The sequence below is a fragment of the Notolabrus celidotus genome, chromosome 4 (assembly GCF_009762535.1).
Source record: "Notolabrus celidotus isolate fNotCel1 chromosome 4, fNotCel1.pri, whole genome shotgun sequence".
Classification (NCBI taxonomy): domain Eukaryota; kingdom Metazoa; phylum Chordata; class Actinopteri; order Labriformes; family Labridae; genus Notolabrus; species Notolabrus celidotus.
This window is the reverse complement of record NC_048275.1, coordinates 11,036,128-11,056,851: the sequence shown is the minus strand read 5'-3', so window position 1 is coordinate 11,056,851 and position 20,724 is coordinate 11,036,128. Positions and strand designations below refer to the sequence as shown.

Genomic DNA, 20,724 nt, shown 5'->3' with positions numbered 1-20,724 from the left:
CCCCAGACAGCCATCTACATGATATCCTAACTAATACTACATTATTGTTTCAGACCACTGTCGTCACATCTTCACCCAGACTCATGTTTTGTCATACTCCTCCACAGTGCAAACAACATGTTACTGTGCTTTATGGGACCTGAAACATGAACCCGAGTGTGTGGTTTTCCTTTCTTGGACTCTTGCAGGAATTCTTGGAGAGACTTTCTGTTTACCCCAGGGATGATGTTGCTCTAACTACCAAAAAACTCTGTGTCTCATTATGCTCTCTTAACATCATGTCTCATTATCATCTCTGTCTGCGTCTTTATCGCTCTCTCTCTCTCTCTCTCTCTCTCTCTCTCTCTCTCTCTCTCTCTCTCTCTCTCTCTCTCCCTCTCTCTCTCTCTCTCTCTCTCTCTCTCTCTCTCTCTCTCTCTCTCTCCATCTCTCTCTCTCTCTCTCTCTCTCCCTCCCTCTCTCTCTCTCTCTCTCTCTCTCTCTCTCTCCATCTCTCTCTCTCTCTCTCTCTCTCTCTCTCTCTCTCTCTCTCTCTCTCTCTCTCCCTCTCTCTCTCTCTCTAACACACACATTTTCATGTCTTCTTTATTTAGCCTCATTCTCATTTCCCAGGGCATCCAATCCTTCCCTTATGCAGTCCCACATTTTGGCATTGAATTGGATTGTCAGAACTCTAAAGTGTTATTGAATATGTCAGCCCCTGTTTATCATATCTGTTGTAGTAAAACAGTGTGTTGTGTTCTGCATATATGGGACCAATGATTAGATGCTTAGTGGTTTGGATTATGACCCTGCTGTCCATAATGAACAGCAGTGATGGAGAAACCAGTCTTGTGTTTCTAGTTTCTTGTTCCACAGTTATAACCACACTGACTGACCTGGCAATGTAATATATTATTACAGGGTCTTACTAACGAGGAGAAACTGAATTATTGAAAATATTGGGAAAACACTTGAGATCATTTGACTTAAATTTAACCTTTGTAAAGCCTTTTAACTGGATGGATGGATGGATGGATGGATGGATGGATGGATGGATGGATGGATGGATGGATGGATGGATGGAGTGATGAAAAGGAAGCTTGTGTGATACAGTTTATCTTTTAAATTAATGTGATTTGTTCATATCATAGGGAGTGTATTGTGTGTTTCTCTCACGGCATTTTATCCCATCTTCATTAAAAGTTACTACATGGATGGCAGAGTGAACAAAGTGGAGGACTTCCTAAAAACTCGTCTGCTGGACACGCTAACTGAACAAATCACTAAAGTCAACAAGGTACTGAACATTTCCCTCAATGTCCTGAAATCTAACTTCTAGTATCAGGATGTTTTATTCACAGGATAATGTGTTCAGAGTACTCTGTATGTTTTTTCTGAATGGGCTGCTGGTGTCTAACCTTAGGTAAGACTTGGATCTGTACTGTAGATACAACATTTGGTTAACATCTGGTGTATATTTCATGGGTCATATCTTGGTTCCTCTTCAAAATAGAATAAACCTCAGTTGAGAATATGAAAAAACTAAATTTTATCTTGAGATCTTATTTTTCTTCCATCTCAGTTTGCCAGGTTATGCATTAGCCCTTGTCTTGTATTTGTGATGAAAAAGTTGCAAATTATGCAACAAGCAAAAGTGGGAGGGTTGTGTTCATGACAGCTGTAACAAGTGATGTGCACGTTAAGTTGACTATCAAACACTAGTCTGCACCAATAATACTAGTCAGCTTAACAAATTGATTCAATTTTTATTTGAAATATCAATATTTTTTTATTGTTGTAGGCCTGAGATGCCAGTCATGTAATGTGTACTAGTACAAAATCAGTACTAGTCTGGGCTCCAACTGCTACTGCTATAATGATCTACTACTTAGATGTAAACAAGCACAGATGACAGATGGCGTCTTGTAGCACGGCATGGTTTGGAGGTACTTTGATCCAGGAAATGAAGATAAAAATGAAGGCTGTGTCTGATTAAATAGGCATACAACCATCCATTCATAGCAATGTGTAACCACCACAGGCATGTGGATGTGTAAACCTGCAGGCTGGTGGTGCTAGTATTGCTAACATTAGCCACATCCTGAAAACCTATTAGACATCTAAACCTGCAGATTATGTGATCTTGTGTTTATCTGTGTGAAATTAATTAGAACTTTGTAGTACAGCTGCTGAGTTTGAAGAGATGAGTAATGCAAAATGTTTAGACGTTAATGAAGCAATTGTGTAAAAGCACGAGAGTCACTTCAGTCAGGGTTGTGTAAAGGTAGTGGGATTGAAATGTGCATCAAATGTGCAAGTCATTTAAAAAGATTTATGTATTATGTTTCAATCTTTAAAAAATGGAAATGTATTAATTTCAAGAATTAAATCAAATTGTAGCTTTGACAAAGTTGATTCCAGCATGGACTTGTTGGTCGCAGGTTGTGAACACACATACACCCGGCAAGAAGGTCTGGCTGGGTGGACTGGGGCCGGCATGGGCAGGAGGCATCAGTAATCTCTCAGACACATATGCTGCTGGATTTCTGTAAGTTCTGTAATCATACTGAATGTGTTCTGTAAATAATGGTTCCATTAATTACAGCTAAACCAGCTGCAAAACATTATGTGCATATGTTGTTTTATGGTAATATTGAAGACAATCAAAGGCATTTCTGTTTGTTTTCTTTGTGTTTGCTCTCGTACTCCAGGTGGATGAACACGCTGGGTATGGCTGCTTTGCAGGGGATTGATGTTGTCTTGCGTCACTCATTCTTTGGCTATGGATACACACATCTTGTGGACCAACAATTTAACCCTTTACCGGTACGTTTCTCAGGATAAGAATGGCTGTGATTTCCTATTGTCACATCCAAAATTCACCCTTCTGCATCATAACAACAAGAATCTGACCAGAGCAGTCCCCTTACTATCTGGACCTCAGACCCAGTGCCTCGATGGCACCTCTCGCTCTTTCCCGTGGGAGCTATTAGGAGAGATGAAAGGCGTTTAGTGGTGATGAGTGGTTAGACGCGGGGGCGAAATGCCATGAAACCTTAGCCTTTTGTCAGTGGCTCAGGACAGTGTCATTGCTCCCCTCATCCCCCCATCATAACTGTGTGCTCCTCTGTGCAGGACAGTCGGTCGGTGAGAGATCTGCAACCTTAGATGCCGATACACAGGCATGTTTGTAAAATAGCCTGCAACATTGTTTGAAACAGAACCGTCTCAATCCCAGGTCCCTCTGTAGTTAGGTACAAGCATGTAAGAAAAGAATGAAAACAGGATGGGTCAAATGTACTCGTTAATCACCTAAAAACACTGTTTTAAGTAATGCGGGATGGATTTATGATGAGACGGGAGATTTAACAACAAAGAAGGCAGAAACGCCGGTTGTAATGTTCCTTTTTAATACTCAAACATAAAGCTTTATGTAAAACTGATATTATTTTGAGGAAAACAATCAGTTTAAATGTGAAGGAGTGATGGAATGCATCCACCAGCCAAGTTCATGAAAAAGATTTATTAACTAAATAAAAAGTGGTTAATATTAGGCTGAGGTTGCAGGGAAGGGCGTGGGTAAGAGGCTTGCATTAATGAGGTTTACAATAAGTCATTGTTTTTACAATGAAGGATAAAGATGAGAGAATCAAAGCTTAAATTAAACATATGGTTTTATTTGATCCTTTAATTCATGCCTGGACAGATTTATCTCTGCATTATAAATAAATATGTACAGTAAGTTTTGGTAAACCCAATAAATAACGTATGTAGTTTTTGTTATGGGTTTATGATCACTTCTACAACATGTAACACAAACTTTTCCCTAAATCCTTATCCCTCATTAGTTCCCTATATCCAGTATGCCTTTTGCCCCCCACCACACACCAACTATACAATATGAAACAATTGAGATTACTTCATTTTTCTTCTCTCTTCGTCTCCACTATTTCTCGAGGAATGAAGGTCTCCCGCCGGGTTCACAATGCTTTTAACATGGCTGGATGTTTAAAGGCTGCACCAGCCTACCTGCTGAGAGACTTCACTGCAGGGCCAACCTGTCCTCTGTATGGGAAATTTATGACCTGGCCTCTTCCCCCTATAGGATGACTCCCCCATTGGTAGAATGCAGGGAAAGCCCCTCGTGCACTGAAGGATTCAACAACTAAAACTTTTCAAAATGTGTCCGCTGCCTCTTTCCAGTCCAAACTATCTCTTTTTTCACATTCTGTCCTGAGGTTTGTTGTGAACAACACAATCGTCAAGCCCTCACACTGTACTTAAAAAATAGTAATTTCTTTGATACAACGCCTTTTCTCATATCCAACCTTCCACCTCTCAGATGTTTCTGCATCTCTTGAGCTGACCTATACTTGTCCACAATTCAACCCTCTTAGATAGATGTATTTTTTTTCTTCTCTAACAGATGTTACTTTTTTATCATCGTATGAGAAACCCAACCTGTTTGTTAACTTTTTCATGGCTGTAGTTAAATTTTAAACACTGACATGTAATTAGATGCAGTATAATAAAATAAGCTCATACTTTGATCTTAGGATTGTTACGTATTAATCGGGTCTTAATCAAGCAATCTGATTCTCATTTGTTCTATTTAGTTAAACACTAAAGGTTAAATCTTTATTCTCCCCATTATCCTCTGATTATTCCCTATTAGTCTAAACTGTGCAGCTAAGCTTTGATTGGTCTCTGGTGCATGCTTTTACTTCTCTGGAGTTCTGGACATTTTACTGGTTTACTTCAGCCTGCCTGTCTTTCTCTCCCTATTTCTCCATTTTGGTCTTTGTTGCTTGTCAGTATAATCTAGGAGTGATTGCTGTTCCCCTTATACAGCGGTTCCCAAAGTTGGAGTTGGGACCCCTTGTGTATCAAGTGAATATAATTATATTTTATCTATTATTGTTAAAATAAAAAAGACGTTTTTTCGTTGTTTGTTTTGTTTATTTGCTTTTTTCACCCATTTTTGGATTAGCCTATTAGTTCATGCCCAAGGCTGTGAGCAACGTTTAACCACCTGGAGGGACAGTGGGGGTTGCAAGTCTCCAGCATCATTATATGCAGGTTGCAGGCTGAAAAGTTTGGGAACCCTTGCTCTTACAGATTTTTGTCTGTCTGCCTCTCTGTCCAGAGAAAGAGTTAGTATGGTAGCCATATTATATATTATTATTGTGAAAACTGGCTTTGAATTCTAAGACAATGCAAATGTAAAAATACACATACAGTTGTGCTCATAAGTTTACATACCCTGGCAGAATTTATGATTTCTTGGGTAGTCTCTGTTGTCATTATGATATAAAAAGAGTGAACACAGTTGTTTGACAATAAATGGCTTTAACCAACCACTAACCATGAGTGAAAAAAAAGTGTTTCTCTTATCATTCATATTCTCTTAAAAATGGCCAAAAAATCACAAATTCTACCAGGGTATGTAAATTTATGAGCACAACTGTACATAAAGCAAAAGAAGTCAAAACAACTGAAACATCCTGCAAAAGAAAAACATACAGTAGACAGACTCAACAAATGACCATGCAGCAAACATGCTGCAAAAATAGAGACCAGGTAAATGCAAAGGAAAATAAATGCTACTAATCCAGACATCACATTGAAAGTTTTCCAGGGCTGTAGGAGTCACTCAGTTGATCATCTTTGTATTTTTGAAGAGAATGTAGAGTGAAATGATAGTCGTCCCAGAGCAGAGTATTTCTGAGGACCAGACCTCACTACAGAGAAGAGAAGCAACACTTAAACGCTTTGACTATTTCCACCTCACTATATTCTTTTTTTGGTCATATTTATGATGAAATAGTTTAACACTTCTGCTTAGATACGCTGCAAAGTGTAGCTACTGTTGGCTACTTCACTCAGTCAGCTGTGCAGTCAGTGGTGCTTAAAGCTTAATCTGCCCATTCTGGGATCACTGCACATTTTTGAGGTGTTTCTGAACACCACCATGCAGTACATGAGCTCCAGACTACTGGGAGGCTAAAACATTTTACCAAAACCAAGTTGCTGTAATGAATCCCTTACTGGCCTGGCACACTTCCTCTGGGTTGACTGGAAATGCAGGGATTTTATTTTACATTTGTTTTCTGGTTGTTAATTATGTTATTAACTTAACATAGATTTATTTTTTTGGACTGCTTTACAACTTGTTTACTTCAGTTTGGCTGTCTGTGGCATGTTTTGTCATTTGCAGCATGTTTGCATAGTTGTGGTCGATTAAGATAACTTTATGTTTTTTAGACTTTGCATAATTTCTTCATTTGCAGCCTGTTTTTTTCATGAAAATATTTTGGGTTATTGCAGCATGTTTGCCCTTGTTGGTTACTGTGGACTAGGATAGAAAAATGATGAGTTGAGAAAACCAGGGAAACAGACAGGCAGAGAGACCCCTGTAGATTAAGGACCTCAGTGGGTATTTCCCAAATATTTTCAGAATAATGCCACGCCGATTCCTGTTTTGGGCGGAGGTTCAAACACAGCGGTAGTTAAAAACGTATCAATTCATTGATGTTTTCTTTTACTTGAGTTTTGAAAAGGAAGGGTACAGCATTACCGCGGGCATCTTGTACAAATAAAACTTAAAGTCTCATAACCGTCTTTGTTTAATACACTATGTAATAATCAAAGATCACAGCTTTGGCCTTATACTCATCCACCCATCCCTCTGCCTGTGGCCAACACTATACGGTTCCATACTGTGCTCTCCATCTTCGATGCCTTGGCAGCAAATTAAGTTAAAGCCTGCATGGAAAAAAGAAGCCCTTAAATGTTGCCATATGCAGGATTGCATGGGAACTTCCTGAGGAGCACATGTTGTTCTGGGTCTCTCCAAGAGGTGTTGAGTCTGTGTAGTCTATAGAGTGAGTCTCAGTATGGTGGACCTCTCAACAATGATAACACAAAACAGCAATTCATGAAGGAGCAAAATATTTTGTGAAAATGTCACATTAAAGACTTGTCAACTTCAAATAGGTCAGAGCGGTTGTTAGGTACCATGTGACATGTTCCATTGAGCGATCAGCTTCATGTTTGGTGTCAAAGTGCTGACATACTGTATTTGGAGTAGACATTAATGTGAGTTATTTCTCTTTTTCTCCTCCCTGTCACAGAGCGGCTGCTGCTTTGCTGGCACGTCTTTCATTCTCATTGCTTTCGAAACTTAATCTTTTTCTACAATCACCAGGACGTTTTCTTGGATGAGTAAACAAAAAGGACATGTTTCATTGAAAGAAAATCCAGAATCCATCATGTAACTGTAATAAAAGCCTCTTCCAACAAAAATCCATTCTATCCATTTACTCTTCTACTCACCTACAGCAAAGATGGCAGTGCTCCTAAACGTATCTCCTGCTGTCAGTGAGCTCAGGTCTTTAAAACTTCCTCTCCACACCTGTCTGCTTTTGCTGACTGTATCTTTAACAACGACCAGGTGAAACCTGCCTTGAGCATCATGATGATAAAATTACCGTCATAAAAGTCAACTGTGTGTCTGTGTGTGTCCTCATCCTGTGGTGTTGCCCTTACAGGATTACTGGTTCTCTTTGGTCTTCAAGCGTCTGGTTGGTCCACGGGTGTTAGCTGTGCGGGTGGCTGGACTGCAGAGAAAACCACAACCAGGACGAGTCATTCGAGACAAGCTACGCATCTACGCCCACTGTACCAGCTACTACAAGTATGTTCTGTTACTCACCTACCTTGTATTAGTTTATAACCTGCAGCATCAGGTAAAGTATCATTACAGACTGTGATTTCCTTTTTTTGATTGAGGCAGAAGGATGAAGAGCACATCCTCCTGTATATTTAGTTATGTGCAGGAGTACTTCGGGAACATCCTTTAATTTAAGATGAAAAACAGACCCCTGCTTTTTCTACTCACTGTCTCCTCCTGCAAACACCTGAGGCTCAGTCTCTGGCTGGGAAGAACAAAATCCCTTGCCGGCCCATTTAGGTTGCCATAAATAAGCAGACAGCAGACACCCGCTCATTCACAGCTCAGAGCCTATAAAACTTAACGGGTATCACTTATCAGGTGTGTGGGTTCTGCCTCGCTGTCGTCAAAGAGCCGCTGAAAGGTGTGCGAGGCCTTTATCCCATCTCAGATTGGCTGGAGGGGGGTATTTGAGGGGGAGGAGGAGGGACAATAAGGCGGTCTGTGCCACCATGGCCTGTTCAAGGTTATCATTTAACCCAGGCCAGTGGCTGTCAGCACCAGGCTAGACTTACTGCTTTACTCCAGACAGGGCTCGCCAACAGATGGAGCATCTCTCAGACAAACAGCAGATAGATGGTCGATAGGCTGGAATTGCATAACTGACACACACTGCCCCATGAGGTCCGATGACATGCTCACAAATATTTGGAATACTTTTCAATGAGTGTACTCACAGGCTCTGTAAATGTCGAATTATGGAGCAAAGAGAATCCTGTTTATTATATCATCATATTTACATAGCAGTCATTTTACTCTGACGTCAAGCTCAGGGGGGAAGCTCAACTGCTTCTATGTGTTATGTTGTACTTCAGTTCTCAAGAATAATCAGCTGTATAAACAGAATCTGATACATTTTTGTCTTTTCATTGCTTCTCTGTTGACCAGCAACTGAAAAGTTTCTATATAGTTAAAATTCATTAAACTGGGACACACTTCAGGTAAAAAAACAAAACAAAAAAACAAATGCAGGCCGCTTTACTGCAGACAAAAAACGCTGTGAAGAAAACAATCACTTTGTCCACTACCCGCCCTGGAGGACATCGCCACCTCACCCTACCCTAACAGAGCAGATAACATCAGTGAGGACTCTACACGCCCAGGTCACTACCCTTTTGAGCCTTTACCCTCTGGCAGGTGCTACAGGTGGAGAAAAACACACACATCCAGGTTCAGAGACAGGTTCTTCCCAAAGGCCAAACAACACTGAGAGACTCAACAGCACTCATTCATGCTGTTAGTGTCCTTTACTCAATCATGCTGCTACAATAATACCTCATTGTTCTTATTCAGTGTCCTGTGGTTTTATATGTATGTGCACCAGCAGAGTTACACTCATAATGTTGATGTATTCAGACATTACAATGATAATAAAGGCTTTCTGATTCTGATTCTGGATAAAATCAAATCATGATTAATGTAGTGTAAGCGCATGAAAGCCAAATTTAGACACAAAATGCTAGCATTAAACTATTTCTATACTACCATTACCATTTTTGCCGGCTAAGGAATAACTTCCTGTCAACACTATAAGCAAATCTGACAAATTACCAGAAAGTTCATGAGTCATCATTACCATGGTGGTGCCTCCCACAACGTGTGTGTGTATTAATGCAGGCTGTCCTAAGAAGTGAACAATTTTCCAGATTTACCGCTACTATCTATGAATCTTGGCTTTGAAAACAATGCAGATGTCATTGGGAGGAACCTGAGGAGTGTGAGGTGCTCTAACAGTCATGACCCACTCTAACTTTGGGGAAAAAATAGAGTGCACAAAACACAAGCCTTCACTTCCTGAAAAAGACTAAACACTTTAGATGCACTGACAGCAAAGACGACTAAGATATTCTTTAGAAGAGGTTAAAATGTTTTAATCTTTAATTATTTTGTCCCTCTCTAAGTGACCTGTACATGACATTTTGTTGCTCATTTGTACATCAGGAATTAATTAAATAACACTGTTTTTAAGGTACCTCCATCATCTTTATTGTTAGTTATTAATTATGAAGTGTTAAAAAATGACAACTTGTTTGATTTGTAGTCGTTTATACCATCTGCAAACCTGAAACAAAGCCGTATGACATGACAGCATTTTGAGGTTCCCACCCTGAGAGTGACATCAGAGGAAAAAGGGCAGTCGTGTGAAAACAGGGAACGGCTCGAGGTGCCTCCGGGCTTACCTCAACATACCAATCAACCCTGGATATGATCAAATGAAAAGCACTAAAGCAGACCCGTTTGAATCTAATCCATCTCGCCATTATTTCTGCCACTTAGTGGTCATACACAGTTCAGTTCTTAAGTGGACGAACCATTGTAGTCTTAGTGGTTAGACTGTTTTGTGTAAAACAGCAGAGGATATAAATGTAGTCAGGCAGTCAGCGGTTTGAAAAGTCTTCGCAGTTTAGATATTTGACTTTCACTGCCCTTTTACCCCTTTTAGTGGTTTGCATGACTTTTTTTTCACTTTCCAGCGATGCTCCGACATCAAACAGCATCAACATGTTGATGTCGCTGGTTTGGATCTCTAAGAACCTCGTCATTTGAAAGGCCTGAGGGGTCATTATCAGTGCCTCCATCTAACCATCTGATGTACAACTCAGACGCTCGTTTCTGAGAGACCTGGACCGTGGCTGCAAGAGTTTAACACAGAGCCAGATGCACTGCGTTCCCACCCCATCCCTGAACCGTACTTTATATCTCTTGGTAAATATATTGAGTATTAGCAGTCACACTGGGTTGATGAAATAAGTTCCTCACCAAGTGCCCAAAAGAACAGAGATTTTCATCAAACCAAAACCGAGATGGCTTTAAGGATATGAGTTCTGGTGGTTTGTCTGCCAGACATTTAGCCAAAGCTCAGGCCTGACCCTGAACACCAAGGCCCACATGTGGTATTCACTACAGCTGTTGTCTTTGTCCTCATATCTGAGCTCTTTATTAGATTTTATCATGTTGTTCTTATCTCTCTCCTTTAGTTATTTACCTCTGGCCGGTATCCCTATCAAGTTGTGTCCCCAGTGCTTTGCTCTCGGAAGAGAGACTCAAACATTGTTGTCTGTGTAACTCAAGAAGTCCGGCTCGTCGTGTTCACACCCTTCATCAGACACTGAACTATACAGTAACAGGTTTTAATATTGGAAACTGTACAAGAGAAGCAGATTTGGCTGCAGATAGCAAATACAGGGTTGATGAAGGCTTTGAAAATGAAATATGGTTTATTATGGTTCATACTATATATAGATGATACGTCTTAGACCACGATAAAGGACAACTTGCTGTGTAATGGCATTCCATTTCTTTATCTCACTTTATTATTTTTCTCAAAACCTTTTGATCCAGATTAGATCAAGAAGTTTGGGTTTGATCGTATTTCTAAAAGTGATGACAATTTATTATCAAAGACTTCCCTCTCTTTGTAGTCATCTTTAATTACAGAGAATTTTATTGAAGATGGCATTGCAATATATAACGAATCCTGTATAACAGATGTCAAGAGTAGCCTACTTCTCTCATGTCAGTTCTAGTTTTTTAAGATAAAATAACATAAATGTTCTTTATTTTCTCTTTTTACAGCCATAACTATGTAAGAGGGTCCATAACCATCTACATCATCAACCTGCATCGATCGCGGAAGAAAATCAAGTTGGCGGGGACGTTACGGAACAACACTGTCCATCAGTACCTGCTGCAGCCCTTTGGCACGGACGGACTCAGAGCCAAGTTCGTATAAGTTTTTTTTAAAACATATGCACACGCACGGACAGATAAACACATGGCGGTATTGATTTTTTTTTTCTGTTCCACCAACAGTGAAGTCTTCTTATATAGGATACCATTCCCAGCTATATATGCCCTCCATTCCCATCTGTGCCAGCTTTCATAACAAAAATGAAACACTTCATTTTTTTTCCTCTAACGATGGCTGAAGCAGTTTTCAAAAAGTAATTATTTTCACAAAGATCTGAAAGTTATTACGATGAAGAATGAGCATAACGAGAATTTCAGAAACATCAGAATGGCTTGGAAAGTTGTTCATATTTTTCCAGCTTTAAAAGGCTGTTATATATGAAAGCTGTGGGGAATTAATTTCAAAATAACGGTGGGTGGTGGACTCATTCAGGCTGAGTCAGCATAACATGGCAATATACACCTAAAAAAAAAGAACAACAAATAAACAAGCAAACACTGCTAAGAAAAAAAAGAAGAAAATTCCCACATGAATGCAGACGTTTCCCTTTAAATCTAGATAAAAGAATCGCTGAAAACAATAAAACTCTTGAATAATTGAGACCAGATAAAGTTTATAAAGGAGAAACACAGAGCAATGAAAAGACGTTACTGCTAATTTTGATTGTACCCTGCTTTAGTGAGACTGGCACGTTCCGCTTGTTTTTAATACGGCACATTGAGCAAAGCCAGAGTCGCAGAGTTCCAATGTGTTTACGGCCGTTTGGACCAATCTGTTTTATGGCCTACAGCAGATGTTTTGTCGATACATTTTTACATCCTTTCTTGTGTACCACTTTATCCCTAAATTCACTTGAACTAGTTGAAGGCTTACATGTTCTGCGATGAGGTAATTTAATTCACAAAGCCTTAAAAGCTCCCCTAAAATTGAGAGTTTCTGCTCTGGGTCTGTTCCTCTCTGCTGTAAGCCTGTGGCCTGTTATTCTGACTCAGACTTAAGCCTCAAATCCTGAAATAACAGCCCTTATGACCCGGGTCTGTGTGTGAGTGTGTATGCGTCGCTGTGTTATACGATACCTACACACGGCCTTAATTGAGGCTTAGGCATGATCCTTCAATAGCAGCGTAATGATGGAGGATGTTTTAGGTGTTAGAACAGGATTGCATGGTAATTAATAGAAAAGCAGGCTAACGACGGGCCCTTTTCAGGCTTTAAGTGCTTTCCTCTACCACAGGCGGCGCGGGGAGACTTTTATGAAGAAATTACCAACACCAGATGTCTATAAATTTGTCTGAGTAGTGTGACTTTTTAAAGCTTGCCAAGTACTCAGGTCAGTGCATGTTGCTTTGAGCAATCCACATTCATAACTTTTCCTTATTGAGCATAACCTCTTTTGATATTTTACTGAATTTAAGGTTCAAGTGAAATCTCTATTAAACTTTACAACACAGCTATATAATGAAACTTGTTTACTAATCAGAGTATAGCTCTTAAGTTAAAACATGTGTTAAAGGTGTGCAAAAACAGTGTAAATGTCTCAAGAACACATTGTTACTCATAGATTATGTACTTAAATAATATTTTTATAGATTACTAAAAAGTTTTTATTGTTACATTTATAAAAAAAAAGGCAAGCTGACTGTTACGCAGAAGGAAGGATGTATAGTTCCTCCTTATTGTCAAACCTTAATCAATCATGGTACAATCATTTTGTTAGGTTTAACTTCAAGCTATATCTGTCATCAATTTGTTAAAGGCTCAACCTAAACTAACATGAATTATATATTTTAACTACTCTTTAGCAATATTGTATATGTTTTTAAACTGTAACTAAATGTTATTAATGCTGTGCAGATATTCAAAGAAAGACAGTTGGTGAAAGAGTGAATTAAATGTGTTTTCTGTGAGTAAAGCACAGTGTGATGATTTTGCAGCCTGTCACAGGACGAGGCTGCTGGTTAGCATTAGCTAGGTTTAAGTTGGTTGCTCACTCAAACTCACCATCAGTCTAGTTTGGAAGCTAACAGTCAGTGAGAACAAATGCAATGAAGAACTTTTACCTGTTTGACGCCCAACTTCTTTTGCCTTTACTCTTTGAAATTGTGTTGTTGAATATAAAGTATTATAGAAACCTGCACTGATAATCATTTTTCAGGGATATAAAAATTTGATTACATTAAGGTTGCTTTTTCTCTTTTAATTGAAACCTAAACTAAAAATTCCAGTTGTTTTTCTTGTTGTTTTTGAAGTTCTTTAACTTGTTCAGAGTGTTGTAGTTGTGATTATGGCCTTAAGTAGTCAAAGTGTATCATACTTATGCAGCTGACATCAAATTGTAGGAAAGAAGGTGAAGTTTCACTCTAGCAGACTCTACTCAAGTTCAAGCTTTACAGCAGAGTAACTGTGTAATGCAATTTTTTGACAACAGCACCCCCTGGTGTACAAATGATGAAATCAGGACTTCAGGACTAAAGGTGTTTGAGTTTTCCAGATAGTCCTCATCTTTATTTCACATCTTTTTTAGAGACTAGCAGGCAGATGTGTCAGAGGGCAGGAAGGAATGATGTTTTCTGAAATGTTGTTCTCCTCTCTGCAGATACGTCCAGCTGAACGGGGAGAAGCTGCTCATGTTGGACAACGAGACGTTCCCCGAGTTGAAGCCTAAGACACTGAGAGCTGGACGAACGATAGCCATGCCTCCCATGACCATCGGCTTTTATGTGGTCAAAAACATTAACGCGTACGCCTGCAGGAGATAACACTCACCCTTCATCTCTGATGCATCACAAGGGAAGAAGAACCACCAACCCTCTGCCAGCTTGATCCAAAGCTTAGACACAGTTTGTTTCTACTTTCTTTTAATCTTCACAGGACATCACAGATAACCACTTCATTCATTTGGACCTTGCTCTTGTCTGCTTCAGGAGGGGGAACAGAACATTTCAATTCCTCACAGTTGTTTCAAAACTTATTTGCAAAACTCTCTAAACTGTCCTTGGTTTCCTTTGGCCTCTGTCAAAGAAACACTCACCCCAGATACACAAAAAGAGCTGCACTGAACACTTTGTCAATCTTTCACCAGCAAATCCTCATACTGTATACTAAAACAAAGCATCTATTTTGTACCTTTGTATAAAGTTTTTTTTTTTTTTTATGAATACAAAAACACAGAGAAGACCACATTTCATTTTAATTTTCAAACAAAGGCTTAATAGTCTTTCTTTCTAATCTTTCTCTCTGTCTGATCAACAGACAAAGCCTGAGAGGAAACTCTGAGCAGTGTCTGAGGCAAACACAAGTCAACTTCACTTTGGCTTGATCCTTTCCACAAAGAGAAAACCTTGCTGTGCATTCAAGGTCATTCCTGGACTCACAAAGAGCTGTGTGTGCTCGTGAGTGTGTATTTTACTGATAAAGCTACTGATTTGTGTGTGTCCTGACTTTTTGTCGAGCCTCTGAAAGGACACATTTCTATCCTTGCCATAACAAGTCGTTTGAAGCTGAAATCTTTCTTGTGGGCTGTTTTTGTGTGTTTTGTTTCTCTTCGGCCTCTTCTGCAGGTTTTAATCAGTTTAACGTCACAGTGTGGGTAATCGAGACGTTGCTGGTGTTGTTTTGCAGCTGAAGAATTCATCATTATCATCTGTCTTCACATGGCTTGCATCCACAAACAGCTGGGATTGCTATGGATCTCTAAACCCAATAAAACACCAGCTGTTCAGGAGTATTTTGAACTTTCTCACTATCTTCAGTGATATCTCACATTCTATCGTTCTCTTATGCTGCTAGGGTTTTTTGTACTTTATATACATGATATGTTTTACATTATTTTGTACAGACTTACTGCTATATATTACATAATGTATTGTACATAAGAAGAGGGACTAGAAGAAGTGATTTAAGCTTGATTACATAAGTGTAAACCTTATTTATATGATAAATACTTTACTTTTTGTATTTTTTTTTAATGAAAAGACTTTGCCAGGTCCCAGCTTTTACAGAATAATCTAAGGTTATGTCAAGAACATATCCATTGAGTTGTCAGATAACTGACTGTGTAAAGACGTCATTCACGGAGAGTTGTTTTTAGAATTTATGAGCCACATTTCACATCTGCCTCGATTTTTAGTTTTGTTGCATAATATTTAAGCGTCACATTTTAAGGTGTGATTTTATCATCCAGAACCACCGAGTGACTTCATTCTCTCCCTGTTCTGTTGCTCATTTTGTGTCCTGATCTGATGGGAATAAAACAGCAGTGACATAATGAACAACTTTTACATGTTTGAAAACAAGCAGGAGCAGGTTCAGTGTCTGATCATTTTAAATAGGAGGTATATTTGTCCCCTGAATGTGTTTATAGTTATGTAGAGATGTTCATATTTCTTTTGGAGAGCATTATTTTAATATGTATATGTAAGTGTGCCTTTATACTATTTTTTTGTTAAGAAAAAGTTTACATTGATAATAAACTCCTACAAACACCTAAATGAGTTGGACTCATTGTGTTTGTTCCTCAAGCTAAAACTCAAATTCCTCATTCCACAATCTGCACTAAAGCAAAAATGCATTCCTGCTCAGATTATAATTTGTCAGCAGCTCTGACTTTATCAAATTCTGTTTGTAAACTCACTTTAATGACCACAAGAGAGGATTTGTGAGCAAGTTTTCCTTTTTCTAAACAGCTTAGTCCCTGCATGGGAAGTAAATCTGTGCAATGTAACCAGACTCTGCAGCAGCTTTCAGGCGATGACAGGAATCTGCAGAAGCATGTTTGCACAACGAAAGAGAGGCAGAAACTGGAAAGATTTACACCTGCACAAACAACAGCAGAAATACCCCTGTACAGTGGAAGACTATCAATAAAAACTGACACATTATAGCAGCATCTGTAACTAAATGTGCTGTTTTCACTCAATCACACACTCAACCATACACACACAGTTAACCTCTGTGGCCTCACATGTGGAGGGGGCTGCAGAGAGTCTTTGTAGTGGGTAGTGTGCTGTCCTCTTTCTGCATGATGCTGCTGCTGATGAGAAACATGAAGCCAGGATGAGCTAAACCTCCACACCTCAGTCTTTTTATCCAGACAGACTTAACCTGGGTCAGGCCTGGCTTAGTGTCTGCTGAAGCATAGACAGCTGAGATCTACTTGATGTGATAATGGAGAGAGGAGAGGAAATATTGGTTATGTGTGTGAGCTATCAGTCTTGACATCTTCCTGAGCTCTGCCCTTGAAAATGAACAGAGCTGCTCTTTCATATATCTCTTACAGCATGAAGTTCTCCCTGTTGAATGAGGGCGATGGTGGGCATGAGTCTCAGAAGGCAGGACATATCATCAAAACCATGCTGCAAAAGCTTCAGTGTTACATTCACGACATGATTGTAGATGCAGCAATAGACATCTACGCTGTGATGACAGGTACATTGCTCCCTCGTGTATAGATCCCTGTTGGTGTTGTGCTCACCCTCAGATGTACTAGTGTTACTTGAACCTTCTGTAGGATTGATTTCTTAGTCCGATGTTGGTGTTGCTGCTATTCTAGAGAGATCCTAATAGGTTAAATAAAGGTTTAAAGGAATAAAAACAAAAGAAAAACCGGCAACTTCACTGCTCCAGAGAGCAACGCATGGCATATCTATACTCCTGTGCTGAAAGTTAGTCATCAGCAGTGGTAGCCTTTAAAGAGGGGTGAACCAGTGTGTTTAATTATGTTCTCATTTTAAGTTCCATTCATGGGAAATGGCAGAAATGTTTGGTCTCAGAAATGAACTTCAGAAACAGAACAGTCTCATTTCAACCTGTGGTGCATTACAAACATGACGATGCTGTTGACATGTAAGAAACAAACCAGGCTTGTTAACACCTGCTACACCTGGTATTTAAGAGAAGGTCTCTTGGAGAGAAATGTTTTATTTATCATACTGTGAGCACCATTCTGTATATATGCACATTTACATAAACACCTACAAGAACATACATACCTGGAAAACCAGAGTGAGAACTTGAAAAAGGCTGCGCTTTTTTAGAAACAACCTAAAATCATGTTAGTTCAAAACTCTCCTCAGAGCGAGATCCATGCATCATGACGATGTAAACGGCAAAACATGATCTCAATTCTTGATTCTTGACTGAAACTTGATATGTTCCTTTATCTAGGCTTTAGCCGATGCTGATACGAACACTAACAATATCCATCAGTTGTATGCAAGTCTTACCTCAGTCTTAACCATGTCCCTCACTGAAATCCAAAGTATGTTTGCCGAGTAAACACATCGCCTCTGAGCACCTGTCACTGATGGATTTCTGACCAAAGCAACACAGAACAACAGGACCTCAGTGAATTCCCAGACTTTCAGATCAGGATGTTATCAAGCTGATACATAGAAGTGGTTTTGTTTTAGAAAACTCTGGTTCATATAAACCTGTCCCCTGTCATAACAACTCTGTGCGCGTCACTTCCTTTGACAAAATCTAATTGTGTTGTGATTTAGGAGGACTGCGCCATGTCTGGCCACTTCTGCGTGACAGTGCCTCCTTAGTGGAGGTAACTGTTAGCCCGGCCTGCCTCACTCTGTTTATACTCAGTGATCCATTTTGAGACATGCAAGGCCCCCTCGCCCTGTTAGCATACACTGAGGATTTCTTCATGTTTACTCTGTATATACAGGAGTCAGCTTAAATAAGACTTCCATGAGTGCTGGATCCCCAGAAAACTGATGGACTAGATTAGACTCTGGCCCACAATGCAGGACTCTTGGCTTTTTGGACCATTTTGACCAAAGCAAGGTTAATAAAATATAAATATTTATGGTACTATGGAGTTCTTTTTCTGTGCTCAGAAACCAAACATACAATCTGTGCTGAACATTGTGATACAAGACAGATTTGTTGTAACCATCAAAACATTCTCTGAGACACAGCCTGCCGTTTGGTGTTTATTATGCAGCATTTATGTCATGTATTTTCCTACAAGTTGTGGGCTGGATGACAAAATCTGTTGTGCTGGAACAGAAAAGTACATGCTGACTTAATGTGGTATGAATTTCATATCTTGATTGTATAATCATGCTTTTTTTTTACATTTTAATGTTTAATATTTGTTGAGTTCCAGACCAGAAATCTGTACATTTATGAACCGAATGTTTTTGCTTTTGAACACTAGTCAAGTATTCGTGTCCATGCATGATGTTGGAAAACTTAGCTGATCCTGATTAGTCTGAGTTTTATTATACATGTTATATAATCCATTGTTCATGTAACTATGTAAGGCACACTTGTTGTAAAACTACAAGTAATCCTAAGCCTAAACAGTGACTCAGATTAGCTCATGATGACAGAACGGCACAGCGGAACTAAAAGATGAGTGAAAGCACATTTTTCAGCTGAAGGTGGCGATACTTTTCAAACTGCTTTTGAAATTTAATGTCAAACTGCATCTTAGCTTTGTCAAACATTACTTATGATTTCAGCTCTGGAGACAAATATTTTAAAGTCCACATTTGTTGTAAATAAGTTCTTACCATAGCGGACAATTTTGATTTCTCACTGAAGTCCAGTGATCCCTGGTTAATGCCACAGCATTTGCACTTTTCAGGGGTTCCAGTTTGGTTGCTGTTTCATACGGGTCCTGTATATGTGAAACTATTGTTCCCCGCCATGGTAAGGCATATAACTGGTCTTAATATGCCAACCTGATGACAGAGTTTATAACTGGGTCTTCCACAATGTTGACAGGCCTCCAGTCAGTTATCACCCATATGCAAGTGTTGTAGATAACCTCTCCAATTTAGTGTCATCCACAGGTCAGTGGTGATTCACACACAGTGCACTGTCAGCTTTTGGGAACTGGTTGCAAGTACCTCAGTGTTATTTTATATTATTTGACTTGTCAACTGAGTAGTCTGGGAGTTTTTTAAAGTTGAATGTACCATTCAAAAGCACAGAGGTGTTGTTTTTTTTCTATTTTCTATTTTCTTTAATTTTCTTACACCAGATGAAAAGAAAACTAAGTAGAGAGAACAATCACAAGTTAAGTCATTATCACAAGAAAATGGAGTACACAAAATGTTTGGGTGCATTCCACAGTTTTGTAATCTGGACCTCGAGTCTGTAATAAAGTTTGCATGAGGTGTAAAAATGATAATGTTAATAATGATGATAATGATGATTACCTCACTGACCTCCTCCACCATCACACTCCTTCCCGTAACCTGCAGTCCTCACATGCCAACCTCCTGTCTCCACCTCACAGAACCAAGCACTGAACCTGGGGGGACAGAGCCTTCTCCATAGCCGCCCCCACCCTCTGGAACTCTCTCCCCACTCATATCAAAAACTGCACTGACCCTTCAACATTCAAATCCCTGTTAAAAACTCACCTTTTTAAGTTAGCTTTTAATTTGTGATTGTACTGTTGTTTTGTTTTGTTTGATTTGTGCTCCTTGCTTGTGTTGATTTTAACAATTGTACAGTGTCTTTGAGTTTTGGAAAAGCGCTTTACACATTCAAGGCCACCCACAACCTCTCCCCCCCCGTATTTGTCTGATCTCCTCCACATCGTCACCTACTCTCGCTCCCTCAGGTGTTCCTCCCCCCTCCACCTCTCTGTGCTCCCTGCCCGTCTCAGCCCAATGGGGAGCAGAGCTTTCAGTCGCTCTGCTCCCCAAATCTGGAACTCACTCCCACCAGACATCCGTAACACTGATTCACTTCCCTTATTCAAATCAAAACTCAAAACCCATCTGTTCAAATCTGCATTCTCTGTTTAACTTCACTGCCTCATTTTAACTTGGTGTTACTTTGCTTGTTGTTTTTATTTATTTTATCGTGTTTTTTTTTATTGTTTTTTATCCTCTCTGTAAAGTGTCCTTGAGCGTTTGGAAAGGTGCTTTAAATAAAATGTATTATCATTATTATTATTATTATTATTATTATTAGTAGTAGTAGTAGTAGTAGTAGTAGTAGTAGTAGTAGTAATTGTAGTGGTAGTAGTAGTAGCAGTAGTAGTAGTAGTAGTAGTATTATTAGTAGTAATGCACTTTTCAAGCAATGAGCAAAAGTACCATTTAACCACGGGATTAACAGTATCTGCTACAAATGAATATTTAAACATGCATTAATACACATTGATCTCTCATTCTTACTTGTACTTTCATTTAATTCTTTCTCAGTAAAGTAATACATTGAACATTTACTTTTCTCTGCTGTATTATAAGAGTTAGCTGTGCTCTATTTTCCCCTCAGCTTTAATCCAAGTATTACTTTTTTAGGACTTTTTTTTTTTAAAGAGATTTTCTCTACATGGCAAACT

The 20,724-nt window shown here is 39.2% G+C and overlaps 1 protein-coding gene across 1 annotated transcript in view; it reads left to right on the top strand.

The window, feature by feature from the left end:
* Nucleotides 1-15,889, top strand: part of hpse2 (heparanase 2) — a 64,983-nt gene extending 49,094 nt beyond the window's left edge. The window contains exons 7-12 of the mRNA XM_034681702.1: nt 1,186-1,279; nt 2,424-2,530; nt 2,694-2,808; nt 7,533-7,678; nt 11,291-11,437; nt 14,002-15,889. Of these exons, the coding sequence (XP_034537593.1) occupies nt 1,186-1,279; nt 2,424-2,530; nt 2,694-2,808; nt 7,533-7,678; nt 11,291-11,437; nt 14,002-14,164 (772 nt within the window). The 3' untranslated portion in view covers nt 14,165-15,889. The remainder of the gene's footprint in view (nt 1-1,185; nt 1,280-2,423; nt 2,531-2,693; nt 2,809-7,532; nt 7,679-11,290; nt 11,438-14,001) is intronic.
* Nucleotides 15,890-20,724: the final 4,835 nt, after the last annotated feature.